This window comes from Podarcis gaigeae, assembly GCF_964106915.1.
Source record: "Podarcis gaigeae genome assembly, chromosome: 1".
NCBI classification, from domain to species: domain Eukaryota; kingdom Metazoa; phylum Chordata; class Lepidosauria; order Squamata; family Lacertidae; genus Podarcis; species Podarcis gaigeae.
Genome location: NC_139678.1, coordinates 69,286,703 through 69,314,606, shown reverse-complemented (window position 1 = coordinate 69,314,606; position 27,904 = coordinate 69,286,703). Strand labels below are relative to the sequence as shown.

The 27,904-nt window shown below is 40.4% G+C and overlaps 1 protein-coding gene and 1 long non-coding RNA gene across 3 annotated transcripts; one reads left to right on the top strand and one right to left on the bottom strand.

Annotated features, from left to right (window-relative positions):
- Nucleotides 1-1,147: 1,147 nt before the first annotated feature.
- Nucleotides 1,148-27,408, top strand: ZNF143 (zinc finger protein 143). Of its 2 annotated transcripts, none has more exons than XM_083725166.1 (16): nucleotides 1,148-3,145; nucleotides 9,499-9,617; nucleotides 9,887-9,979; nucleotides 11,291-11,374; nucleotides 11,598-11,678; nucleotides 12,297-12,493; nucleotides 13,813-13,887; nucleotides 16,308-16,427; nucleotides 17,495-17,570; nucleotides 18,222-18,347; nucleotides 21,094-21,273; nucleotides 22,887-23,114; nucleotides 24,405-24,553; nucleotides 25,300-25,461; nucleotides 26,020-26,166; nucleotides 26,660-27,408. In XM_083725166.1, the coding sequence occupies exons 2-16, from the start codon at nucleotides 9,506-9,508 to the stop codon at nucleotides 26,741-26,743; spliced, it is 1,914 nt and encodes a 637-aa protein (XP_083581292.1). In that variant the 5' UTR covers nucleotides 1,148-3,145; nucleotides 9,499-9,505; the 3' UTR covers nucleotides 26,744-27,408. The 2 variants fall into 2 exon arrangements, with proteins under 2 accessions (XP_083581292.1, XP_083581291.1); XM_083725165.1 differs by having other exon boundaries at nucleotides 11,592-11,678.
- LOC310838757 lies at nucleotides 1,713-9,979 on the bottom strand. Its single transcript, XR_014561151.1, has 3 exons — nucleotides 8,822-9,979; nucleotides 5,300-8,740; nucleotides 1,713-4,920 (listed from the first exon to the last, which is right to left on the bottom strand). It is a non-coding gene; the product is annotated as an uncharacterized lncRNA (long non-coding RNA).
- Nucleotides 27,409-27,904: the final 496 nt, after the last annotated feature.

Sequence of the window (27,904 nt, the reverse complement as noted above, 5' to 3'; positions counted from 1 at the left end):
TACCTCCAATAGCAGACAGCCATTTGCTTCTGACTACGGTGGTACCTCGGTTTATGTTTACGAACTATTCAGTTTACAAACTCAACAAAACCAGTAGTAGTTTCCCGGTTTGTGAACTTTACCTCTGTCTAAGAATGGAACCCGAATGGTGGAAGGGCACCGGTGGTGGGAGGCCTCATTAGGGAAACCACGCCTCGGTTTAAGAATGGTTTCGGTTTAGGAACAGACTTCCAGAATGGATTAAGTTTGTAAACTGAGATACCACTGTGCTGGTTGCTGTGAATCAGCAGTGCACTTATGCCATTTCTGGGCTTCCCATAGGCTCCTAGTTGGCCACTACAATAACAAAAAAACAGTAAGTCTGATCTGATCCAGCAAGGCTGATGTTCATATGTTTAGGGCTATGTATGTCCTTCATGAGAACCCTAGGCAGCTTTTCGGCATGGGGAGAAAAACTTGGGGAGCAAAATTCTGCTGTTTGACACATATGGATATAAAAAGGTGTTAATACTCTTAAAGGTATATGTCTGAACTCATGCCTGTCCGGCACTTGTGTATCCATACATACACTATCAAAGAAGTTTGGGATCTTTTGCTCGAGTTATAACATGCCTCCATTTATGAATATGTTTTACCCTTAACCTTATGCCCACAAAAAGTTCTTACACCAAAGGAATAAAGAAAGCTTGTTTTATTATATGAAATAAGTGTTCTTGAGACAGAGGGATGCCAATGGAATGTGCCTTTGGGAATAAAATCAAATGGTTAGAGAGATAGAGCACCTGCTGTAGAGGCCAATACAGGAGGTATATTTTATTGCACTGGTACAGATGCACCATAGTATTTCTTCTCTCTGCACTTCTCCCAACTTTTTTTCACATGTGTGGACCCTTACAAGGTGTAGGGAACTAAATACATTTCCAGAATGCCTTCAGAATGTTTGTGATAAGGCCGGTACTAGGGTCAAGGAAGGTTCATAGTGGGGAATCTCATGTCATATTTAAGTTATGTCAACTTTCCTCTGCCATGATCTACAGTAATAAACTATAGGGTAAGTTCAAATTGACACACACACCTATTCATAATACATGCAAACTTCACTTAATTATTTGCTTATAACTCAATACACTATAGTAATGCCAAAAGTTTTTTACGCCTTTATTTCATAAAATTTTATACTGCTTGTGAAAAATCTCAGTGGTTTACAAAAACAATAAAAGTACCAGTAAAACATTTAAAAATAAAAGAGAAGCAATAAGCTAAAAACAAAACACCTCAACATCCTGTATTGCTGGCTAGGCTTGTCTAATCAAAAATGCACTGAGAAATCACAGTTGAAGGTACCTGCCTGATTTCAATAAGCAGGGAGTTCCAAAGTGTGGGTGCAAACATTTTGGAGCTTTTTCGTATTAAAAGACCTATGTGACAAACACCATCCTCTTGGTTTCAATTGCCAAACATCATGTTGTATGGGAATACGCATGCTACAGCAGCAGTGCATGAAGATGCTCTCAATATGTGGTAGTAGAAACTATAGAGCTGCTATGACCGTTGTAAGATCACAGCCCACTGACTCAGCAACAATACCATAATTTATTAATTCCCTTGTCAACAATTAACCTGAACATCTTTGAACTGCCACAAGGCTCTTTGCAGTCTAGTTATTTCCACCCAGATGGAAAGGATGCATAGGGATTTATTATTTTTTTGTATGCAAGTAGCACCATGATCCCACTTCACAAATATATGGATACTCTTTGGTTGTTCTGACACTTGTTTTACCAAATGTCTCTGCCCTGGTGTCCTTTCTTCATTAATGAAGGTGGCCCTTCACAAATGCATGCTTTGTGTACAAAATAGCATGCAATGGCTCCTGAAGCAAGGCATAAAGCAGCTATGGCAGTTTTCTTTCTAATTTTATAGAATGTTTAATCTTGGTAGTATTGGCTGTAGTCACAATTGAAACATTCAGTTTTACAATCTGGAATTGGGGAATAAATTTTGCTGAGTGATTTTGGTCCAATCACTATTTTTTCCCCAGCCTAACCTACATCACAGGATTATTCTGAGGTAAAACCAGGAGGAGAGGGAAGCATAAGATGCTAGCTTGAGCGTTTTGTAAGATGTGAGTTATAAATCTTTCCTGGAATGTCTGCTTGTGCAAGACAGAACTGCAATGGTGGAAAACTGCCCCCTCTGTGAACTGTGAAGGTGCGACAGCCGCTTTAAGAGATACCTCTTCCCTTCTAAAGTGACGCTTGGCCAGGATACGAGATGGATTTGGCGCGGGGGCAGCCAAGTTGCCTTATATTACAGGATTCCGATGCATCTTGCAAAGCAGGCCCCTGCTACGTTGTCTGTAACGTGGGAAGTCGTCCATGCTGCTAAAAGAGGTTTTACCTATATACGAAATGGCTCCAGCGAAATATAACTTCAATATGCATGATGTCGATTTACGGGGGCGGGAGGTGATTAAAGGACTTCCTTAGGACCGTTCAATTCCCACCCCCGGTGGCCTTTCTCAGCGTGAAAAGCTCAGACCAGCCTACCCCCCACGACTGCCATCACCACCGAGTCCCGAGGGCGAATGACGGCGTTGGTCACTCTAAATCCGTAACACCCGTCTCTTCCTCACTCGCCTTCCCCATGTTAGAATCTGCCTAACCGGGAGGGGGGGTGTTCCCTTGAAAACCACTACCGCCGGGGGAGGGGGGGACGGGACATTTTCGAAGGCCAGCCGATATCCTCTCTGCGAGCGCATCCTCCCGCTTTGCTAACAAAAGGGGAAAATGGCGCCCGTCCTTCTTTCCCTCGCAGACACACTAGCGCCTCGTGCGACGTGATACAAAATGGCGCCTCCAGAGGCCCCAAACCCAGCAGAGGAGAGTCAATGTGGCGCGGAGGCGGGCTTATCCGGCAACAGCCAATAGACAATGAAACCTGTAGGTCGGTGACCCAATCGTGGCCGTGGGCGGTATTTTCTGCCGCAGCCTGTCCAATGGAGCCTTATACAAGTGCTGGTGGCGGGGCCCGCCCGCACGGCTCTGGGCGGCGCTGGAGTAGGCGGGCGGGCGCTGAGACGGCCGTTTCCTGTCCTGGTGCATGGTGGTCGGACGGAGGAATTGTTGGAAAATTTCTCGGCGAGGTTCGTATATAAATGTGTTTTTACCCAGTGTGCCTTATTCTAACCGCCGCCATCTCCGGCTGGGACGCTTCACTCTTGGGTTCGGCCTGCCTTAGTCCCCCTGCGGCGGCGTTGTATGCAGGGGAAAGTGAGGGGGAAAAGGGGGCAGCCCGCGTTCGTATCGCGGCTCACAATAATAATAAAAGCCGAGGCGTCGCCGCCGCCGCCCGCGCTTTCTCCCCCGCCTCCCTCTTCCTCCATATTCCCGCCTTATAGGCCTCGGTGCTTCCCGCTCTTTTCTCCCGCGATGCTTTTGTCCCCGAGGAGGGAGAGAGTTCTCACATGAAACAATAAACTCGGGCCACGGGGGCGGTCAGGCCACTTTCGCGGGGCGTGGGCTGCGGGGGGGGGGCGCCTCCTTTTGGCGGCTGCGTCACTGGACGGGGCTCGTCTTCCCACAGCATCTGCGTAGCTGCGCGGGAGGCGCCTCGTGCGGCCCCCTCCGTGCCTCCTCCAGCATCGAGCAGATGGGGCTGCGGTCCCTATAAAGCCCTTCGTGCTGCGTGGGGCGATTCACACGCGCAGTGCAAACACGGGGGTGGTTGGAACCCGCTAGACTCATTCCCGAGGAAGCATGTTTAGGATGGCAGCCTTAATCGATCGCTTTTCAATCGGTTAGCGACCGGTTAAATAATACACGCAAGTTTGGGTTGGCTAACAAGCAAATAAATGCAGATTTAAGGGTGGCAGATTCCAAAGAAAGCAGAGTAGCTTATTTGTTTTATGTTATGCATGCGTGGATTACAACAAGGATCCTCTGGGAAGAGGCATTCCCTGCTATGGAAAGAAATGCCTCCTCTAAAGTGATGCCTGTCTGCTACAGACCTGGGTTTTTGAAATCCTCATTCGGTTCTGTGGTTAAAATTCAGTTACAACAATACTAAACGTTGAGGGCAGGCGGGATTTTCTTCCACACTGCACATTGTTTGGCCAGCATCCAAGAAAAATGTGCAACCTAGTCATGCACATGTTTGCTAGGAAGCAGGTCCCAAGTGAATGGGATTTAGAGACTCACTTTCATGATTTCAATAGAAATTTTAAGTTCATGGAGGTATGTTGTGGCATAAGTGTAACTTTAACAAATGTCACTTGAGAGACTTGAAGGAAAACATAATAGCATTTGAAACTTACGTAATAACATGCATGCTGTTTAGCGATAGCATAGCTATATAAAATAAACATTACTAATCTTCTGCATATATTCTGTGTTTGGGGAAAACTTCACAGAAACTTTTATGATGTATTTTACAAGACCTTTTAACTTAAAATGCACCTGAACACAGAATGCTGTATTTTTAAGCATGCATGCATTGATTTATTTTCAATCAGATTGATTCCCAAAGCAGGATACAATTTGGAAGTTCACAATGCTGGCAAGATAATAAAACATAAGAAGGACAAGAGAAGTTCAAGAGGCAGCATAAGAACTAAAGGATGCTAATTACAAAGGATCAAGAACCAGCATAAGAACTTAGAAGAAAGTTCCCATATCTGTTAGAGTGACCCAGTTTGCACTTGAGGCAAAACCATTGTTTAGCAGCACATTGACAAGCCTTCATGAGCCCAAATACACAAACCCTCTACTCTCACCAAATTTAGTTTTACTTTCAAAGAATCTTGGTTTAGTGCTACATACAAACCAGGGGTCCTGGTTTAAAATTGATTATTATCAATGGTTAGTTAACCCAACTCCATAACCAATGGTTTGTATTCGGCTTATTTAGAAATTAGGACCACTGTTTCATACTGAATAGGGGACGCAGGTGGCACTGTGGGTTAAAGCCTCAGCGCCTAGGACTTGCCGATCGAAAGGTTGGCGGTTCGAATCCCTGCGGCGGGGTGCACTCCCGCTGCTCGGTCCCAGCGCCTGCCAACCTAGCAGTTCGAAAGCACCTCCGGGTGCAAGTAGATAAATAGGGACCGCTTACCAGCGGGAAGGTAAACGGCGTTTCCGTGTGTGGCTCTGGCTCACCAGATGCAGCTTTGTCACGCTGGCCACGTGACCCGGAAGTGTCTCCGGACAGCGCTGGCCCCTGGCCTCTTAAGTGAGATGGGCGCACAACCCCAGAGTCTGTCAAGACTGGCCCATACAGGCAGGGGTACCTTTACCTTTACCTTCATACTGAATACTCAGCTGAGAATTTTTAAAAGCAAAACTTAATTTGATGTGTCCTGTCTACATGGGAGCACATGAGCTCAAGGCTTAATGTGGCCTCATCCACATTGTACTAAACCAGTGGTGGGGAACCTCCAGACCATAGGCCTGATTAGACCTTCCATGCTGCCAGATATTGCTTGTGATAACACTTCGGGTGAACTACATCTACCTTTCTTGTGTCTTATATCATATGATGTCAGGTGGGGAAATTTCAAGCCATGGCTGCAAAGGAAGAATCGAGAGCAATCTAGTATGCTCAATTCTTTACTTGGAGCCAAAATGTGGTGCTGTTTCCATTAGGCACCTTTTTCTGTTGGCCTGCATGGTTACATAAAAAGGCACCAAATTAAAAGAACATCAAATTCAAGCTCTGTTTGCAAAAAGAGAATAGCAAGGCGCTGCCTTGCCCTAGATGGCAGACAGGAGGAGAGAGTGGATGAGCTGAGACTCCAGTCTTCACGTATCTCTAAACTATAGAATGTTCTGGGCACAGCCTTACAACGACTTGCTTTCATGGGTGAGTTTTCCTCCCTATGGCTTCAGATTTAAATTGTTCAAATATGATCATAAAACAAATTCAGATGTTTAGAAAGAATGATATGGCATATTTTACACCAATATTTCCAGTCCATTTAAACAATGCTAGTGCATTTTCTAATAGTTGTCAGAGGAGAGGCATGCTGATATCCCCAAAAAGTATCACCGCAGCTGGGTGTAAGCCAAGGGTGGGCAACATACAAGCATATACTCTTATGTGCCACATGAGTTTTCTAAGCCTAAATTATGCTTTGAGAAGTCTAAATATTTCACATAGCTTAATTCCATAATATCAGAGAAATATTTCACTTATATTTATACATTATAAATATATATATTTATTAATTGGAAAATTAAATAGTTTACTATAATTACAATAAGTAGGTTAAGGGCATTCTTGAATCATGGCAAAGCTTAAGTGGCACTCTTAACTGTTGAGTAACTTCTCTATAACTCTGTAAAGCACAACTTTCATGATACCAGTTCTTCAGAAGGATACAAACCCTGCATGCGAATACTGATGACAAGGCACCACAAAGTAAAAATTAAATTGTTTTACTACTTTGTTATGGGAGTATGTCAAGAAGTTTGTTCATACCACACAGTTTTTCTTTGATACCAGAGTTTGTTTTCTCCCCAGCTATTCACAAGTAGGAAAAACAAACAAACTCTGTTTTGAAGACATACCACTTCCAACAGTCACGGATATATACAAAACATACAAGGCAATCTGTTTATATGACCCCTTGCTTATTTACTTCTTTATTATATTTGTATACCATCCTTCATCTGTAGATCTCAGGGTGGCTCGCACATATATTCATTACATAGTCTCTGAACTTGCCTTTAGACTCTGAAGTTGTTTCTAAAACTGAACTTTCATTTATTCTTCATTTTCCTAATAATATTTATTAAAACGAGATTGATATGACAGATTGCTTGTATTAGTCTTGTTGAATAGAGGGATGCTCTGTCAGCATCTGAATTGAAGCAGTTCTCTAATATACACAAACTTTTCCATTGTCCTGATAAAAGTGATATGTTCCTGAGCTCAAAAGTCAAACTGGATGTGATGGTAGCAGTTACATGTGTTGAAAAATGGAAGCACCCCAATCGTGTAGAATGGGCAACTTGGGAGGTTTCTGGTTTTATAGACAAAGGGCATAATAATAATGAGCACAGAACCCTTTCCTTGCCCACAGCTTCTCTTCAGCAGAGCCCCAGTAATGTACATTCAGCGTGCAGACAGGTAAGCAGCATGCTGGGTTCAGTGCCCATCACCCACACCCCTTCTGGCTCTCAAAATCTTACACCAATTTCTGCATCATTGGGCCAGATTCAACTACCACTATTCTCTAGTTGGGCTTTTGTGGAATGTGGGAAATGATTACAGAAATCTGCCACAAAGTTACAAGGTGACCTAAGGCAAGTCACTACACTTAGGTTATTAACTTAGGGAAATGCTCTTGTGTTAAAAAGCAAACATGTAATTCTCAACCATGTTAAGAATAAAATATGTTTCTGTGCAAGGAAAACACCGACCTGTTCTGCTCATGCAGCTGGTCTTCACGTGCTTCTCCTTCAGCCCTCTGTGCCTTCAAATCTGCCAAGAAGGTTCAAGGACTCTGGAGGAGATTTTGGAGGCATGCATAGGTGAGGAGAAAAAAGATAAGGGCATGTTCCACTCCTGCTTCTGTGGATTCTGTCCCAAGCCTTAAAATTAATAGCAGGGTTTTCTTTATTAAGGTACAGTGCCTGGATATCAGTTTCAAAAGTGAAATAATTGTCTGTTCCAAAGGGGAATAGCAATGTTTACTAATATTTGTTCTGTTAAGTCACCAGGGACATATTAGAGATAGCTGGCTTTACTATATTCTTTAAGAAATCTGAACCATACTTCAATGTCTCATACAAATATTCACACTGGCACTCTGTTATGTGCATCATTATTATATTAGATTTCAAATAAGGTTAATTATTTTGTGATCTGATCACTCTAGCAAGGACACTGTATGGCGGCATTAAAGACTTCCTGGTACACTAGTAATACTACATTATATTATTTCAGGTTTCTAAGGTTAAAGCTGGCAATATACTGCACCACATACACATCAGAGAGCCAGGAGCAGCATGTTCTATCTGCAGAGATTGGGAAAGGAAAAATGCTCTTCCTTTGCGCACTCATCCAAACAAAAGTAATTGAAGATGGGTAGCATAAATAAAAGCCTTCCCCCCCCATATATATATTTGTAGTGGTCTGTGGTTGCGTGAGGCTTCTTCTGCACAAGTACAGGCAAATAGGTCATTGCTTAGCTTTGTGACCTACCGGCCACGTAGAGATGGTGCATGTGGCTCCTTCGCTGCATGGTGTGACTTTTCTTCGGGGGGGGGGGGGGGAGGAAAGATCAACAGGGCTTTGCTCAGCTATGTTGTTTGCTAGCCATGTGGACCTGGTGTGGATGCGCTTCCTTTGCCCCTTGGTTAGAAAAAAAATGGCAGAAGAAGGAACAATGAGAATAGCCATATTTATTAAATATGGCAGGCATGGGGTTTGATAGAAGTATGTGTGATTTCTGTATGTGAGAGAGGGGTAGATGTAGGTGTGGGGTGCATGTGTGTGAGAGAGGCAGAGGCATTTGTGCCTGATTGCATGTTTTATGGTGAGTGCACATGAATGCTGTGTGTGCATGTGTTAGAGAAAGTGTGGTGTGTCGACCTTTCATATCTTTCCTGATACTGGAGAATGCTGTTTTTAAACAACAGCCTCATTTTGGGGGGGGGGGGGGATAATCAGAACAGGCAGAACATAGTTGACTTCCCTGGAAAGTAGGGGGCGGAGAGCAGCAATGAGCGTATTCTCTCTAATGTTTTACACTACACATGTCATACAGCCGTTTTGTGACTGGCTTATATGACACATTGAAAATTTGAAATGTGCCCACTGGTGTAAAAAGGTTCCATACCCCTGGTTGCACCTGCAGCTGTCTTCCAAGTAGAGGGAGCACTTGAGTGGCTCAGAAAAGCGGGGATGGTAAGGGGAGGTGTGTGTGTGTGTGTGTGTGTGTGTTTGAGAGAGAGAGAGGTGCAGCAACAATGGCGGTAGGTGCCAAGGTGGTAGTGCTGGACACCCTGAAATGGCGGTAGCTTTGGAGCAGCTGAGGTGCTCATTGAAAGCTCCCAAAGTGTCCATTGCCATTGATTGTTACCATAATAGAAGGCAGCACTGAATCTTAGAGGTTGTTATATTGGCACTTCTGCACACAATTATCAAAATATTTTTAAAAACACTTCCGTTAATTTACTCATTACACTCTGAACCTTCAAAACATTCTTTGAGTACTAGAACTTAAAAACAACAACTAGGACTATACTTTTGTGAGAGCTTTTGTGAGAATTGTAACAACATCCTTACAATATAGCAAGGATTGTGGTTTGAAGTTTCTGCATGCTCTCCCTAACAAAGTATGCACTGTAATTATAAGAACTGGCAAAACAATATGTTTTCCAATGAAAAATTCATCAGAAATATTACTTGGTGTGAGGAATACTATTAAAAAAAATTCTGAGTGTCTTGAATCCATTGTTAATATTTTAAAATTTCTCTTTCTTTTCCCTTTAGGTAGACAATGTTATTAGCCCAGATAAATCGAGACTCTCAGGGAATGACAGAATTTTCAGGAGGGGGGATGGAGGCTCAGCATGTAACACTCTGTTTAACAGAGGCTGTAGCTGTGCAAGGTGAGTAATTGGATTAATATCCCAGTGGCAATCAGTGTGGCATTCAGGACAAGAAAATGGCTATCTTGATGAATTTATAAAGCATACTATGACATTTTGGGTTTTGAAATGCATCACATAAGATAATTGGAACCTATAGCAAATGCCTGAACCATTTTTCCTTGACCCTAAAATTTATTTTCCATAGTTTATGCATTAAACAGTCATTACATTGTGGACAAATATGTGTTATGAACATCAAGTAATGCTGAGAATTTTGTTGTTGTTAGATGGAGACAACCTGGACAACATGGAAGGAGTAAGCTTACAAGCAGTTACGCTCTCAGATGGGTCCACAGCCTACATTCAACATAATTCTAAAGGTATATTTCGAGTTTAAAATTGCTACAACTAACTAGCTGTTTAAACCAAATAATATCATAGATGTTTGCCATTTCATACCAATATCACCTTACAAAGTTGAATTGTGTTTCTATGTAAATATCAATACAGGCTTGAACAGAAGATCACACATTTTTTTGTCTAAAGGTGAAATCCAACTGGCGCACTTGTTCTCATGGGAAGGGCTTTTTAATCCAGCAGACAGCTGTGCTAATGGGAGGGGGAGTTTTTGCCAATTCAGCCTTCCTACTGCAGTCCCCCGTGCCATATTTCAAGCTGTTCTGGAGGTACCCCATCCCACTTGAATGGATATTCAGGGGAGCTACAGGAGAAAGGGGAATTGCCTCCCTTCTTTTTTCAGTTTTGTTATTGTTTATTAAATTTCTATACATGTACTGCCCTTCATCTGAAGATCATAGGGCAGTTTACAATATAAAAACACAAGGTGTCCACTAGTCAAAACTCCTTCCGGTGATCAGAGGGGCACAGCTGGATTCTACTCATTTTTTAATACAGAATACATTTAATACATTAGTTGTTAACACTGAAGACACAGCACCCTTGTAACTGTGCTCATGGTCGCAGACGACTCTTAATGCCTGCTCCGTGTCTTAACAGGCATGAGAGAGAAAAGTCTCCATAAGCAAGTATCTCTGGACTCACTGTTTAATCATTTTAAATAAGTAGGAAAAAGTGCTTAACGTACATACCTTTAGAATGACTTGGGCTACACTTCTGTACACACCTACATGGAAGTCAGTTTCTTTGAACTTCATGGAATATACTTCTGAGTGGATGCATACAGTGTTGCATTGTAGGATACTGATCCTGTACTCAAGATAGTAAATGGGCCTTATCACGCTGCTCCAAAACTTGGAACATGTTTCATTCCCTGAAACAAGGCAGCAGTCATTATTATCTGGTGTGTTCTGGAAAAGCTTTTTATGGTGCAGGTGAGCCCTACAAGGATCTTTTATAGTGCAAGAAATACTGGAATACTAGCACATGCTGTGGGATGCTAAGGATCATGAGAGGGGTTTGCCGCAAGCAAGACCTTGAAATGATGTAGATGTGTAAAAATGTACCATGGTATTTTAAGGAGCAGGTCTGTCCTGCTTGAATTGTATAAGATGCTACTTTAGCTGTGACCTTTGGAATGTGTTGATTGTTTTATATAAATTTGTTTGTTATAAAATGTAAATAAAAGTAAAAGAAAATTGCTTCTGCATGTGGTTCACTCTTTCTTCACTGAGGTTATAGTCACTTGAATTTTTAATGTGCATATATTCCAGATGGCAAATTAATGGACGGTCAGGTGATTCAGCTAGAAGATGGCTCAGCTGCCTACGTTCAACATGTTCCCATGTCTAAAAGTAGTAAGTATATTACAGTGAATACAAGTTTAAAGCTGTTGACTTAATGACAGAGTGCAATATAATAAATGATTTAATTGTAACTTTAAAATTAAAATATTGTTATTTTTTGAAGTTTACTCTTTTTAGCAAATTTATTTTCTAATGGTGATAAAATGTTAAAATTGGTCTTGCAAATCATAAATGCATTAAGTAATTGAAGTGAAATTTTATTTTCCTGATACAGGAGATAGTCTTCGTTTAGAAGATGGACAGGCAGTTCAGCTTGAGGATGGAACTACAGCTTTCATTCATCACACTTCAAAAGGTAAAATGCATTTGGAATAGTCATTTCTATTATGTTTAATTTCCAACTCCACATTTTTGCCAACTAACAATAAACAAATAACTGAATCATTTTTTGTCATTGTCTTAAACATTATATAGTAAATTGTCAGCTGCTTCAATATTCAAACCTTTTGTTCCATACAAGTGAAGGGAGGTTTCAAAACAGTATTACTTGATTAACCATGTCCATCCTTTGAAATAAATACACACAAAAATGTGGTCTATATGCTCTTGGTTGGTTGGTTGGTTGGTTGGTTGATCGGTTGGTTGGTCTAAATATATACTGCTGTATCATAGAAATATATCACAGCAGTTTACAATATAAAACCATGCAGTAAAATCTTAAAAAGTTAAAAGCAAGTTAAAAGCAAAAGAATTAAAAACAAGCATCGGTAGATAATTATGAGGAATATACTCTTAATTGCCTGCATAGGCCTGGTGGAACAGAAAAGGTTTCAGCAGGTATTTAAAAGCTGGCGTACAAGGTGCCCATTGAATCACTGGTGGCAGGGTGTTCCACAGGACTGGGCTGATGACATTTCAACAGTTTATACACAATTTAATTACAATTGTCTCCTGTCTTTAAATAATTTCTCAGACAGTTATGACCAGAGTGCCCTGCAAGCTGTACAGCTAGAAGATGGTACCACTGCTTATATTCACCATACAGTGCAGGTTCCACAATCGGATACCATCTTAGCCATTCAGGCTGATGGCACAGTGGCAGGCCTTCATACGGGAGATGCTACTATTGATCCAGATACCATCTCTGCTTTGGAACAGTATGCAGCCAAGGTAAATTTGAAGGACACCTAATTTTGTATGGTATTTGCTTTGTGAAATTTAATAGAACATATAATCAAACTAAATGTTTACTACACTGGATGGGATGAGAATCAGATTAATTCAAAGCAAAGCAAAAGGCAGGTTGGCTGTAATCAAAGAGTAGACAGTAGGAGAGATGATTAAAGGCAGAAGAAAGTATTACCGTATTTTTCGCCCCATAGGATGCACCGGCCCATAGGACGCACCTAGTTTTTTTTTGGGGGGGGGGAATAAAGAAGAAAAAAATTATTCCCCCCCCCAGGTGCGGGGCTGGGGCGGGGGAAGCCCGAGCTTCCCCAGCCCCCAGAACAGGCTGCTATCCGCAAGCCTTGGGAGAGCTGCGCGAAGCTGGAAGCCTGGGGCGTGCTGAGCTCAGTGCGCCCCAAGCTTCTGGGTGCAGGCAAGCTCTCCGCTAGCCGTGGGAGAGCTGCATGAAGTTGCGCAGCTCTCCCACGGCTTGCGGATAGCTTCCTGAAGCCTGGAGAGCACCGACCCCTCTCGCTCTCCAGGCTTCATCGAAAGCCTGCATTTGCCCCATAGGACGCACACACATTTCTCCTTCATTTTTGGAGGGGAAAAAGTACATCCTATAGGGCGAAAAATACGGTAGATTCCTTTGAAGCTAGTGAGAGATGGAAGTTGATGACAGACCTTTATCTAGATGCTGAAGAAAAGTAACACAATCTGTTAAAAGTGAAGAAGGTATTTGACTGAACGTAATAAAATCTAATTTAGTGAATGTTGAGAAGTAGTGCAGCATGTGAGGCAAAGTGAAAAGTAGGAGGTACTGCATTTAGGAGGAAGTAATTCTAATCCTTTACCACTAGTGGGGATTTCCTGGCAATACCCAGGATTTTTAAAAAACACAATAATTTTTGTCTTTTTAAAATTGATAGTGTAATTTGGGAGTTTGGACCCATCACACCAAAAATCAGGTGAAGTCATGCCAGAGTCACATTCTGGTCCGCCATCTTGTCAAAGCTTCAACAAGGCTACTATCCCTACCTCAGGAATCATCATGCCAAGTTTGGCAACGATATCTTGAGTGGTGGTGAAATTTGTGCCAAAAAATGGATGGAGTCACAGTTCAATCCACTGTCTTGATTTAAAATGGCCCCTGGCATCCAGACAGATGAAGGCCCCACCCTGGGAACCCTTGTGCCAAGTTTAGCAACAATATCTTGAGAGGAGGCCCAAGTGATGTTTTGGTTCACCATTTTGATTCAAAATGGTGCCCGGCATCCCATAGCTTTATTTCAAAATATATTTCTGCTTTTTCTTTATTTTAGGTGTCTATTGAAGGAAGTGACAATGTTAGTAGTACTGGGATGATAGGAGACAATGAACAAGATAAAAAAATGCAGGTATGTATCATGATATAATTGAACTGAATTGATGGGTGGGGTATAAATATTATTATTATTCTTCATAAGCTGCCTTATTTCATTTTGAATGTTTCTGTTTCTGTATCTAAGAAATGCATTTTAGATAGGGAGGAATATACTTGACAGCATAGCCAGAGTCATCTGCCTCCTGAACTATCTTGCAGAGAATAAAATCCACCTAACTAGAGGGGTTTTAATCATTTGGATATTGAGAAGCATTGGTGGAAGGGAATTGGCATCAGGTTACATTTTCCTGTTCCCTCTTCTTCTTGAAAAGCCTCTCCAGCATAGGGGGACCACAGTGAATGGGTTAATTTGCAATGTGTGGGGAAGCTGCTAACTGGAGTGAGGCCCCTTCTGTGTGCAGGACGGCTGCTCATAAAAATGTGTCTCCATCCAGTTGGTTTATGAATAAGTTGGGCATATGCAAAATAAGATGGGCTTCCTGCACCTCTAACCTTCAACATCTTATTTTTTTACACTATAAATCTGCTATTGGGGTCCACTGAACCCCTTTAAAGTGCTAACTGGAAATAAAAAATATGATTAAATTTCAAAATGACTCCAGTTTAACATTAAAAATAACTTGCTTTGGTATCACATTCCAAAAGCTTTGTCTAACACAAAATCTATAGGGGTAGATTGGGCCCCGCTAGTTTAACTATTCACTTTTGTGCCTTTTGATATATTATCAACTTAATCTGCAATGCTGGGTTTAGTACAGCTTGAGCTGGCCAGCACAGAAGGTGGGGCAGGGTGGCTATTCTGCTGGGCTTTCAGCAGGCACAATGGGGATCTCCACAATGGCTGAGCACCACCACCAATGGAGCCTTTCAGAGAGACAATTCTGCCTCATCCTAACCCTCTCTAGCACTGTGGCTTGAGGGTTACCATTACCCTGTTTGTGGAATTTACTTCCAAATAAACCAGCATAGGATTGTTCTGAAGAGGTATTTATTTGGAGAGAGAAGTTTCATTGCCAAAGTTATGTCAAAACTAAGTAGTGAGGAAACTAAATGAGTGTTAATTAATTAAAGTAGGTGAAAGTGTTTGAAGTATTATAAGTTATGAGTAATTACAATTATTACCTTGCTTATAACAGCAGTACCCTATACTTCCATTATTAGATGCACACCTGGATGTGCTCTTTCTCTCTTTGGAAATAATTCTGTTTCTATGAAAGAAAGGTACCGATATATTTGTAGTCAAGCAAACACACATTCTCTTGACAGTTAAAAACAAATCTAAATATAGAATGCAAGAATATGCAAGGTTTTTATTTATACCCCAATCTTCTGGCCATAGGCACCTGGTACCATTTCACAACAGAAGAAATACAAATCAGACAATCTCTTTTCAGATCAATTCTTACCCTGCCAGGGGATGATCTGCTGTTTACAACAGATCCTGCCAGACCCTGATCAGGGCTGAAATGGGGACTTTGGGTGGGGGTGTTGCTGTGTCAACTCCAGGGTGGTGCATCAGAGAAGCCTTGGATACAGTTGTCAATACAGTTGTGTAATGCTTCTAAATACCAGTTGCTGGAAACCACAGGAGGGAAGAGGGCTCTTGTGCTCTGGGGCTGCTTCAGAGTTTCCTACAGGCATCTTGTGTGGCCACTGTGAAAACAGGAAGCTGGACTAGATGGGCAATTGGCCTCATCCGGGACGCAGGTGGCGCTGTGGGTTAAAGCCTCAGCGCCTAGGACTTGCCGATCGAAAGGTCGGCGGTTCGAATCCCTGCGGCGGGGTGCGCTCCCACTGCTCGGTCCCAGCGCCTGCCAACCTAGCAGTTCGAAAGCACCTCCGGGTGCAAGTAGATAAATAGGGACCGCTTACCAGCGGGAAGGTAAACGGCGTTTCCGTGTGCGGCTCTGGCTCGCCAGATGCAGCTTTGTCACGCTGGCCACGTGACCCGGAAGTGTCTCCGGACAGCGCTGGCCCCTGGCCTCTTGAGTGAGATGGGCGCACAACCCCAGAGTCTGTCAAGACTGGCCCGTACGGGCAGGGGTACCTTTACCTTTACCTTTAGTAGGCTTATCTGATGTTGTGTTCTTATGTTAATCTTAGCCCTCACACTATCTCAACATTGCTTGAGAGAAGAATGTAGGTACATGCGTTAAATTGACAAAGGATTTATAGTATGGTTATAAGCAAATTTCCCTGAAGAGATATTCCATGTTACATGGTGATATGCCATGTTACAGATCTTTTAATATAATTCCTGGGATTATTTTCAACATTTCAGGGAACTCATAGCAGTGCACCCCTATACAAAGCTAATTATTTTAGCATTTAGCAATTAAATCACATGGGAAACACAGATATCCACATTTCATAGAAAGTTTTATGTTTCAATATATGTCTGAAATGTTCATGATGTCATTTCTTTCATCTTAGATTGTCTTGCAAAGCCATAGTGCAAGAGTGACAAGTAAATCACAGTCAAGTGGAGACAAGGCTTTTCGGTGCGACTATGATGGGTGTGGAAAACTGTACACCACTGCTCATCATCTTAAGGTATTCACTGAAATAGTATCAAAGCTTGTTTTTGGCAATATAATGCTGGCCATAAAGTCATGCAATTGTATATCAGTTGTCCAGGTTGCAATCTGAATTTGTGTCCTTAATACCACTTATACCACTGACATGTTAAGTGGCACAGTTTTCATTGTTTTCTCCATTGGTGACCTTATTAGATAGATGATTCTGTAAAGCACAATAATTGTGTATTTGTATCTGTGTTTCTGACTGAGACTCTTTATATCTCTAGCTTCTCTGGGTAATGGGGCTGTGGTCCAAACGGGATAATGTTGAATTGCTGATAGTTTTAAAGGAGTTGTGTGTCGTGATAGAGCTTCTGATTTTGTTTGCTCCTTCAGCTGGTAACTTGCAAACAAAATAATGTGAATATTTTAAACCTGGTGCCTCACAATGTATATTTAAGGCATAGAGCTTTTTTGCTAATTCTGTAGAGGAAGATGTTTTCTTGATTTGGGGGCAGAGGGAGCTATCTTTCCTTTTAGATATTTTGACTACAACATTGTTATGATTGTCCCTATTTTTAAAAACCACCAAGTGCCTTCCAAGCATTCTTACATGCACAGTACTTCTGTGTTTTTTAGATAGCAACCAAGTTGCACAGGGGACATAGGTCTGGCATAGCTAATTCCTGTTGTCAGGCATAACCAACTAGATTTCTGCTGTGGCCTCCCACCGCTCTGTACAAATAAGATTGAATATACACTTTGCTCATGTCTCCTGAGCAGACTGCTACTCGGGGAAAGTCCCTCTGACTTTTGCTGATTCTTCCTTCCCTCTGCAGCCTCTAGTGTCACCTCCCACACTGTTGCGTAGGGTTGGGGCACTGGGGATTGCAAGGGGAAGGAGGGAACCGGCAAACAGTCACTTACCCACCATCCACACCAACAGCATTTGTTTGCTGGATCAAAAGCTTTTGTGGTCTGATTATATGTCTGTAAGGACTCTTTGAGATGACTGCCTCATAAGGCCCCAGTTGTGGAGCAGTGAAAACTTATATTGAAAAATACATATCACAGCCTGAAATGATTGGCCTTTTTCAACAGGTACATGAAAGGTCACACACGGGAGACAGACCATATCAATGTGACCATCCAGGTTGTGGAAAAGCATTTGCAACAGGTAGGGTCGTGGGATTCCTTCATGCCTCCCACCTTTAATTTTTTTAAATGAGAAGTTGTGACTAGGTTTCTTATAGATTGACTGATGACTTTTTGCATGAATGAAAAGAATACTAGCAGAAATTGCACATGTCTAGTTAAGAAGACATAACTGCTTATTTTGGGAACTTTTAGATATAAAATAGGTTTTGTGATTGGGTAAATATATGTCATGAAGACTAGGTTAAGCATTTAACTTTTTAAATAGTTTATCATTCAAAAGGAGGAGGTATTTCAATGATACAGGTCTTCATAGAGGAAAACAACATAAAAAGAGATTTTGAGGTTTTCTAGATATAAAGCCATTCGACTTTAAGGGGATGATTAACCACTAATTAATACTACAGTAAAATTTATATTCTGAAGCAGTTTGCCTTCAGGTGTTTCAGTTTGGTTCATTGTTTTTAAAAGCTGCCAGTGTTTCAGGTCTCAAGAGCAGGACTTATGACAGTCTTCCATTTTGCTAGTGTGAAATAAATAGATATAAAACATGGAGATCAATGGAAAATAAAGTCTGTGTAGAACTAAAGATGTTTAAAATTTGAGACAAGATGGTTATGATCATCCAGATAGTCTTAGATTTTAAAACATTATTTATACTGTATTTTTCAAGGTTATGGATTAAAAAGCCATGTCCGAACCCACACCGGAGAGAAGCCATATCGGTGTTCAGAAGAAAACTGTACTAAGTCCTTCAAGACTTCAGGAGACCTACAGAAGCACATCAGAACACACACAGGTACATGGCATATTTATTGTAGCCATTGTCTATTATTCTGATAATAACAGTTCATGTATAGAAAATGGAGGGTTTTTATGGAATCTAACTGATTGATCACAGTTTGACTTCTGCAATCATGGTAAGCATGCTCTCTGTTGAGCTCTTAAGTGGTCTAACAATCTATTTTGAAGCCTTCAATATTTTGAAATTGCAACTCCTTTACTCTTTACACAAAATATTGAGCAAAAATACTGATATTTCTGTAGCTGTTCTGACACTAGCAAAATGTGCTCTGTATAGATAGTTTTGGTTAAAAATCTAGCTGCTGCATTTTGCAGCAACTGAACTTTCTGTCTCATAAGTAACTATAAAAACGTAATGTGTGAAATGGCATGTATTCTTGAATCTAAAACTTTACTCTATTTTGCTGACCCTAGAACAAAGTTACTCATACAATCTCTGCTGAGCAGTGCATGAGATTGCAGAGGTCCTTGCACTTAACCAGGGTTTGTGTACCTTTGGAATGAGGCATGCTAGAGACTGTAGTATCTTTAAGTTTATTTACACATATTTATACCGGAGCTTTGATGGAGGGAGTGCAGAACATTACATCCCAAGAGTGTCTCTTGTTGCAAGCTTTAGTCCAGAGCAGAAGCCAGTCTTTGCATATACAGTGGTACCTCGGGTTACAGACGCTTCAGGTTACAGACTCCGCTAACCCAGAAATAGTACTTCAGGTTAAGAACTTTGCTTCAGGATGAGAACAGAAATTGTGCAGCGGCAGCGGGAGTCACCATTAGCTAAAGTGGTACCTCAAGTTAAGAACAGTTTCAAGTTAAGAACAAACCTCCGGAATGAATTAAGTTCTTAACCCAAGGTACCACTGTAACCTCTCTCAACCAGCCCTGCATGTAGTTCTGGCCCCTCCCTTCTTCCCCCAAGCCTTGTGTAAAAGGGGGCATTTTTTCCTGTGGTGACGTCATGTCCCCAGGCAACCTCCCCCTCCCATCTGCTCTACAGATGTTGTAATGCAACTCCCATCATTCCTGACGGTTGGCCGTGCTGACTGGGACTGATGGTGGGAGTTTGAGCCCAACAGCATTTGGAGAATCCTAGGTTCCCCACCTCTACTCTAAAGTAACCATAACCCAGCTACTTGCTTTCTGAAAAAAGTGATAAATATCAACGGCAGGATTTATAAACCGGTTGTGTGACATTCTTCCGGACGTTCCATTCCTTATGTTTAAGACTGGAAAGGGTGTTGCTGGGCGGATCTAAGTCTGTTTCACTTGTTTTCTGCCTGTAATTTGATACACAGCATTAAGTAAGGATTACAGAAGCTATGGCAACATAACACTATAGCATGTACACTTAAAATCTCATACATCTGTTTGGCAGAAAACTGACAAAACATACTAAGGAGTGATGTGCAGAGGGTGTCCCCCCCCACCAAAAAGCTAATAGTTACCTTTCTGAATAGTTACCCTTGAAGGTTTTTTAGCTTCCAGTGTTGTATAATAGTGATGGGGTATTAGATAAATATCTCAGTAATACATTGAATTATAAAAATTGTGCTTTCACCCATCCCTCTTAGGCTTCTCTCTGTGGCATGAAAGTATACAGAGATTCGACAGTTCTTAGCAAAAGCACATGAGAAAATACAGCACATCAGCATGAGGGTACGCCAGCAATATAACATTCATTGAAGGGTTTTTAATATTGATCAGTATAGCCATATTTAAGATAGTTGTGTGTAAGTTAAACAGTAGGGAACAGATGCATTTTTATTTTTAAAATTACTTCATAGGTGAATTTGATACTTGACATTTGAACATGTCTAGTGGTGTACTTACAGGTGAATAACTAAAACTTTACTTCATAAATTCCAGCCACAATCCAGAGAACCCTAAAGCTAGCAAAATGAGACTTTTTGACTTTTTCTTTCTCAAGCAGCAGCTCTTCATACTCTGTGACAAATCACTTTTGAAGCCTTGGGGATATTCAGACATTGTGGTGGTGTGTGACAGAAGGGGGGGGGGGCGGGAATCAATTATTTGTTGGGGGGTGCACAGTCCCATAAACTCCCTGAATTAGCACTCTGGATTGTGGTTTGTATCTGAAGAATGTAGTTTCCAAATAACTAGCAAACTGAAAGGCAGAAATGCCAGCGTTTGTTAAAGAGCTCCCTGCGTTGCATAATATATACAAAATGTTTTGCCTTGAGGGTATCCCAACTACCCTTTTAAAAATGTTTTGTTGAGTACCAAAATTACCTTTTGATTGTTTTTATGAATTATATATTATGCATACACAATCTGAATAATGATGTTGATGGGTTGTTGCAAATACATACACTCAGCAGCTTCTAGTGGGTTCCTACCCTTTGCGTGTCGAATGAGAGTAATGATGCAGAAGCAAACAGTAGCACACCCTGAAGTTCCTCCCCTGTTGCTGCAACTGTTTATGGTTCTGACCCTGCATACTTAAGCTTCCCCAAGTTTAAAAAGTATGTTTTGGTATAAATATAGTTACAAATCAGGCATTAGAAACAGATATTTACCTAAATCTCCGCCAAAACGTATAGCTCATAATAAAAATAGACAAAAGAAGATAAGATTGGAGGTACTGCTTAGTAACAAACTTACTATGAATTTTTAAACATATAACTTAGTACCAATTTTTTACATATAACTGAAGTGAGGGAGTCGTAAGATGCTTTAAAGCAAGTGTACTGATTAGCCTATTTCTATTTTTGTTTTCCTAGGTGAAAGACCTTTCAAGTGCCCCTTTGAAGGATGTGGTAGGTCGTTCACAACATCGAACATAAGGAAGGTTCACATCAGGACACATACAGGGGAAAGACCCTATTATTGTACAGAGCCAGGATGTGGAAGAGCATTTGCCAGTGCAACTAATTACAAGAATCATGTGAGAATACATACAGGTATCTGAAAGATAGAATTTTACTTATAATAATTTTAGATGTGACAAAGACTTCCAGTTATAGTTTTGAAAATGTATCTATTTATTCTGTGTGGGACCTATTCTGTTTTGTTCAAACTATACTGTGCTGCTTTTGCTTGGAATATTTTTGATTGTATAAATTGTTTTTAATTGTATGATTATATTGTAATGCATCCTGGAACATTATAGTGAAGGAAATTTTATAAACAATAGAATTCACATAGGTTGAAATCACATGTAATGTTACGCACATAGTTTCAAGGGTGTCTTTAGCACTGGCCACTTCGTTTCTTGAGAAAACTTAGCCACACAGGTGGGAATGGGGCTTTCATCCTTTGCTCCCCCTACTGGTTTCCCAACAAAAATCTTCAAAGTTGCTGTTTCCTCCAAAGGTACTGTTTATGCCTCGCCCCAGTCCAGGTCATGACATAGTTTGGCATCTTGGGTTAGACATAGGGCAGCCCTGAACCAGGTCCCAAACCGAATTCAGGAGAGGGGCTTGTATAGCCCTGAGTTTAATTAGTTTTAAAAATACAAAAAACCCTGTATAAACATGTGTTTGCATAAGGAGATAGGAGGAGAAGGACAGACCAGAGTCTCTGCCTTTGTCTCCTTTTCACCACCAACCACGTTTAAAACCCTGGTGAAACATTCAGTCACCCAACCACCACCATCCCTTTTGATAGCTGTCTAAACTAACTTGGGACAAACCCTTGATTGGCCTGATTCAGTTTGGGGTCTGGGATTTGTCCAGAGCTGGCACACAACCCTACTGTTTACTGAAAAATAACCCTCCTTCCCACATGTCAATAGAGTGGGAGGGAGACCAAACATACTTTTTAAATTGTATGATTAACATAACATTTAGTTTGGTCCCATCTCTTGTTATGATGAACCCACAACTGTTCTTCTAATTCCATAGCTCAAGTACATTCTTTTACATATTTGGCATTCAATAATGTTTATATTTCTCAAACATTGTGAGTGGCAGTGGCAGTAGAGACAGAGGTTATTTTGTGTGTGTGTTCTTTTCAGTTAAAGGAACAATAACATTTTAAATTGTGCACACATCCCATATAACAGACTTGCAGATCTAATAAACAGAACAGTGTTTGGCAATTAGATGCATTGTCATGTGCTAAGGATATTTTGTAACAGAGAAAGCATTTCTGATAATGAATAGTCCAGCTGCCTGGTTGTATAGAAGGGGCGAGGCTATAAGAAAGCTGCTTCTGGCTGCCATTGGCTGAGTTACTGTGATCTAAGGGGTGCTGTTTGCCACTGGCTGTCCTTTTCTGATCCTGTAGTGTGGTAAGGCAAACAGAAGGTTAGGAAAGAAGAGACAGAGTAGCCGGAGTGTAGGAAAGCAAGGTTAGATGGTGATGATAATAATTTTATTATTTATACCCCGCCCATCTGGCTGGGTTTTCCCAGCCACTTTGGGCAGTTTCCAACAGAATATTAAAATACAATAGTCTATTAAACACTAAAAGCTTCCCTAAACAGGGCTGCCTTCAGATGTCTTCTAAAAGTCTGGTAGTTGTTTTTCTCTTATTCTGTTTTCCTTACTACTTTTGTCATCTTTCTGTCTAGGGGAGAAGCCGTATGTATGTACAGTCCCTGGCTGTGATAAACGTTTTACAGAGTATTCCAGTTTATATAAACATCATGTCGTACATACACATTCCAAACCATATAACTGTAATCACTGTGGGAAAACGTACAAGCAGATTTCCACGCTTGCGATGCACAAGCGGACAGCACACAATGACACAGAGCCAATAGAGGAGGAGCAAGAAGCATTTTTTGAGCCACCTCCAGGTATGTGACTATATCTCATATTAGCAACCTAAACTGTTACACCTTTCAAAGACTTCTTACATCTTAACCAGAGGAGGAACTAAAGCACTGAAACTAAGGATTTTTTTTTTTTTTTTAAAAAACTTTACTTGTATTTAGCAGCAAGGGTTTGTTTGTTTGTTTGTTTGTTTGTTTGTTGGGTGAGGTATGAAGTAGTAGACAATTTAGTACTTCCAAAGCAGTGCTTGCTTCCACCAAACTGGTTTTAGATCATATTGTGTTTCTTTTTGTCCTTGTGATGCAGATTCTTTGACCTGTGTGGCCTTCTATTTTGAATGCCCCATGTTTCAAATCCGGTAATGGGTGTGTGGCTATTCTGCTGTGCCTCGTTACACTAGCCATTAATGCAATATACTAAACTGATGCTTACATGGCGCTGTCCACCACAACCCCAAGATCTCTTTTAGGAAAAGTCACTGCCAGTTCAGCCCCATCAATATTCTTGTTGTCTTGATGTTTGTTACTTTGTTAGCAACATAAATTGTCACTTAGTTGCTAATTCATCCAGTTTTGAGAGAGTTTTTGGAGTTCTTAAATCTGCTTGGGTTTTCACCACCTGGAATAATTTTGGTCTTGATTAATCTAAAAGCTTAACCATTTCACTACTCAACCCTCACTCCAGATAATTTATTAATACATGAAATAACATTGGTCCCAATATAGATCTTGGGTAGAGCCTACCTCTTGCTTCCCACCATAGTTAAAGCTGACCTTTTTTCTCCATTATGAGCCACCCCTGCTTGCTGTCTAGCTTCTTAATTGGTTTTGTCTGTAAGGTTTGTCTTCAAACTCATTGGACTGGTGGAAGGGACTTTCATTTCTCTGGCTCCTTGCCCCATTGCTGATACAATACAATTTAAGCCCTTTTAAGTAAACTCTGGGATTCCTAATTACTACATACAAAAAAGGAGATTAGGATGAAAGTTTATATTTAGCTGGGGTTAAACATTTCTTTAGATACTACACTGTTTCATCACTTGTTACACAATGGAGTCTCTCTTTTTCCTTGGAAGGAAAGTGTGTTAGTTAATGAATAATTCTTTGAATGGTCCATTGATGATAGTTGTATCCCAGTTCTGGCAGGCAAAGATTAATATTTAACTAAAGCTAAATCACAGTCTTTCTTTTAGATTATAACCTATGCAAACATGATATGAATGTAAATCACAAAGGATAGCTGGCATAATTCTTCATTTCATTTTTACTGTAGATTGCATATGAACTAAGCCCATCTTTTTTTTAATTAAACAGGTCAAGGTGAAGATGTTCTCAAAGGATCTCAGATAACTTATGTAACAGGTGTAGAAGGAGAGGATGTCGTTTCTGCACAGGTTGCTACAGTGACTCAAACAGGACTGGGTCAGCAAGTGGCCCTTATTTCCCAAGATGGAACTCAGCATGTGAGTATTTTAGCATATTAATGCTATCCCTACAAAATGGCTTTCAAAAGTGGAGATCTTTCCATTTAGTCACCCCATTTGATTATGCTTACAAATATTAAAATACCTACATAAAACTCAATTGGTATTATGTTGGTTCTATTTTAAAGCGTCAGGCATACAACTAATTCTGATGTAGTAATATCGTAAGCACTAATTACTGACATTGTCTGGCAGAAAGCTAGAGTGAGTATCTCTAGTAGTTACAAGTTGCAGAAATAAATTTTGTTCCTACCTATTGACTTCTACCATTAGGACAGGCTCCAATCAAACACATAGGACTGAAGAAAAGGGGAGAAAACTATTGGTTTTGATGCAGCAGAAAATGCCCCAAGAATCTAGTTTCCATTTCCCCTCTTCTTTAACCTTTGGACAGTTTATGAATGGGCAGAAGATGTTAAGATTTATTTTAATTTTGTAATTAACATCTGACACGTTAAGCAAATAAATAAACATGGGACCATTGTAATAGAAAAAACGTAGTATGGTCATTGAACAATTTAAAATTACTATGGAAGCTTGAATTCTTTTTTTTTTTTAATGCTTTAACTTCTACTTAGCTTGTTTAAACTTGGTGGTGTTTATCTTCAATGCTACCTGGACAGGTTAACATCTTGCTTGCTAAAAATGCACAATACTGTATGATAAAGGTCTGTAACTCAAATATAATTCTTTCCATTTAATTCAACAATTATGTTTTATTTAAGGTTAACATATCTCAGGCTGACATGCAGGCCATTGGAAATACTATCACTATGGTAACACAAGATGGCACCACAATCACAGTCCCTGCCCACGATGCAGTTATTTCTTCTGCGGGAACACATTCCGTTGCAATGGTCACAGCAGAGGGCACTGAAGGGCAGCAGGTAATATTGCTACTAAATATATGTAAGGATGTATTTGTATATATGGAAATTCTACTAAGTATTAAGTACTCAGTGAAATGCTACTTAGCATTACATGGACAAACTTGAATGAACCCAAGCAAATAAGCATGCTCAGCCTCATTATAAGCCAACTTCATTAAACTAGCCAAAGTTCATTTTAAACCAGGATCTTTGGTTTGAACATAACACTAAGCCCAGATTGTATTAGTGAAACAAAACTCAGCAGAAGTCCTCCTCCAGGCCCTTAAGATAGAGGGGTGGAGCCCAAGGCTTAACTGGAGCTTGTTCAGTTTGTCCATGTATGATTAAATCATGCCGCAGATAACAGGGGTTTTTAAACAATTGTCAGATAAGCCTGATCTACTACTACTACTTTTTTTTTATTAAATATTTTCTTGTTTTACAGAAGTAAGTGTAATGCCCAATCTACTTCTTAAAGAATATTAAGAATGAGAGGCACTTTGCAAGAGAGCATTTAAAGGAGTAATTGTTTTTTATATTCCAATGTTTAGCAAATTTTGTATTTTTATTTCAAAGGTTGCCATTGTGGCTCAAGATTTAGCAGCATTCCATAGTGCTTCACCAGAAATTGGACATCAGCAACATGGGCATCATTTAGTAACTGCAGATTCTAGACCTGTTACATTGCTGGCAACATCCAATGGAACACAAATTGCAGTGCAGGTAAGTATGGAATAAACTTCAGATAGTTATTTTTAATACAGATTTATTTATTTTGTCCCTATGCTTTACAATCTATGGCAGAGGCGGGGAACCTTTTTTGCACCATCCAGATCCTTATCAGGATTGGCCTTCCCAGCCAAATTTAACTGGTAGGTGGGGCTGCCTGCCTGTCAGTCACCTGATGTCACAGTGAAATCATTGTGATGTCAGGTGAATTAGCACTTTGAAATCCCAGAATCAGGACTTCAAAGCACCACACTAAAGGGGGGAATCTGCTTTAGCCTGGGGTTTCATTGCAACCCCCACCCTGTTTTTCAGGGAGAGATTTACATTGAATTCTGATGAGCTGATGAATAGAGGTTAAAACCTGCTCAATTTAGCTGCATGCACTACTTCCCCACAGAAAACTAGCTCACACAGTATAGTATTTTTTTTTAATGTTTTTAATTTGCAGCAGAAAATGTATTTCAGTACAACATTTTGTTTATTTCAGCTTGGAGAGCAGCAATCTTTGGAAGAAGCCATTAGAATAGCTTCCAGAATACAACAAGGTGAAACACCAGGAATGGATGATTAACTCCTAATATGGCTAAAGGAACAATAGACTTATTTACATTTTATTTTCAATCAACAAAGGTCCACGCCAGCTGAAATCTATAAAAAGTTTGACATATTCTTGCTTACTAATACTCTGCACACACCTTACGCAAGAGTGAAGAACATTTCATGTGTATAATGTCTCTGTACATGAACCTTGGGAATATATGATGTCCACCTCTTAGACTCTTTCTCTGCCCAGGACAACAGAATTAGGATTTTATGTTAAATTTTCTTGCTTATACTTACATCAGATTTCAAACTAGATTACAGGGAAGCAGCAGCTACTATAGAAATACTGGGATGAGTTTTGAAGTCACTCAAAAACAATGAAGGCATTGCTGAAGATTTCATGAGTTTAAACTGTAACAACAGTAATCATTTCAAAAATCATTTGGAAGCAGAACAATTTTAAATGTTTCTCACATACAGAAGAGTTCTGAATTTTGAGACCTTTGTAAATAATACATTTTGAAGTGTGTTTCATACACAATCTGAAGATTCATCTTCTTTAGCTTTCCCATCCCAACTCACAGATTGTAAATAAAGACTGTTCATGCTGGAAGTGCTAATTATAATACATTTGGATTGGATTATGTACAAAGAGAAGCTTTGTTGTTCAATATTAAAGGGATGTAAATCTAATGTTTCTGCATTTTTCCCCAGCATCATTACCCTATTTACTAATTTTGAACTCAGTTCTCCAAGTGTGGATCTATATATTGCCAAAATGGTACCATTCACACACAGGAGGAAGAGGTATCAGCAGGTTTATGAAAGTATTTAAGGAATAAACCCTTGGGTGGTGAAGAATCAAAACAGCTCAGTGAAGATAGCATGCTCTGTGGCCACAGAATCCTGACTGATTATTGGGGAGTGAAACATAAAACAAGAATGGGAGGGATTATTATAGGAACAGCTGACTGGTAACCTGAACAGGAGCACTCTACACTGCAACATTTTTTTGCAGATCCCACTTGTTCTGTAAATCAAATTCCACTTACGATAGAAGTATAACAAGATTATGTACTAACCTAATTAAAATAATAGCATGAAATAGTTCTTTTTTTATTTGCTGCCTGAATTAACTAGTCCAAACTTCTGTTTAAACTTTAAATGTGGTGTAAGTAAGATATAACAG

Excerpts from the sequence above, each read along its gene's own strand:
- ZNF143 (XM_083725165.1), top strand. The coding sequence starts at position 9,506 with ATGTTATTAGCCCAGATAAATCGAGACTCTCAGGGAATGACAGAATTT. Across the intron at positions 9,618-9,886 it reads AGAGGCTGTAGCTGTGCAAG|ATGGAGACAACCTGGACAAC; the intron begins GTGAGTAATTGG and ends TGTTGTTGTTAG. Across the intron at positions 16,428-17,494 it reads CCACTGCTCATCATCTTAAG|GTACATGAAAGGTCACACAC; the intron begins GTATTCACTGAA and ends CTTTTTCAACAG.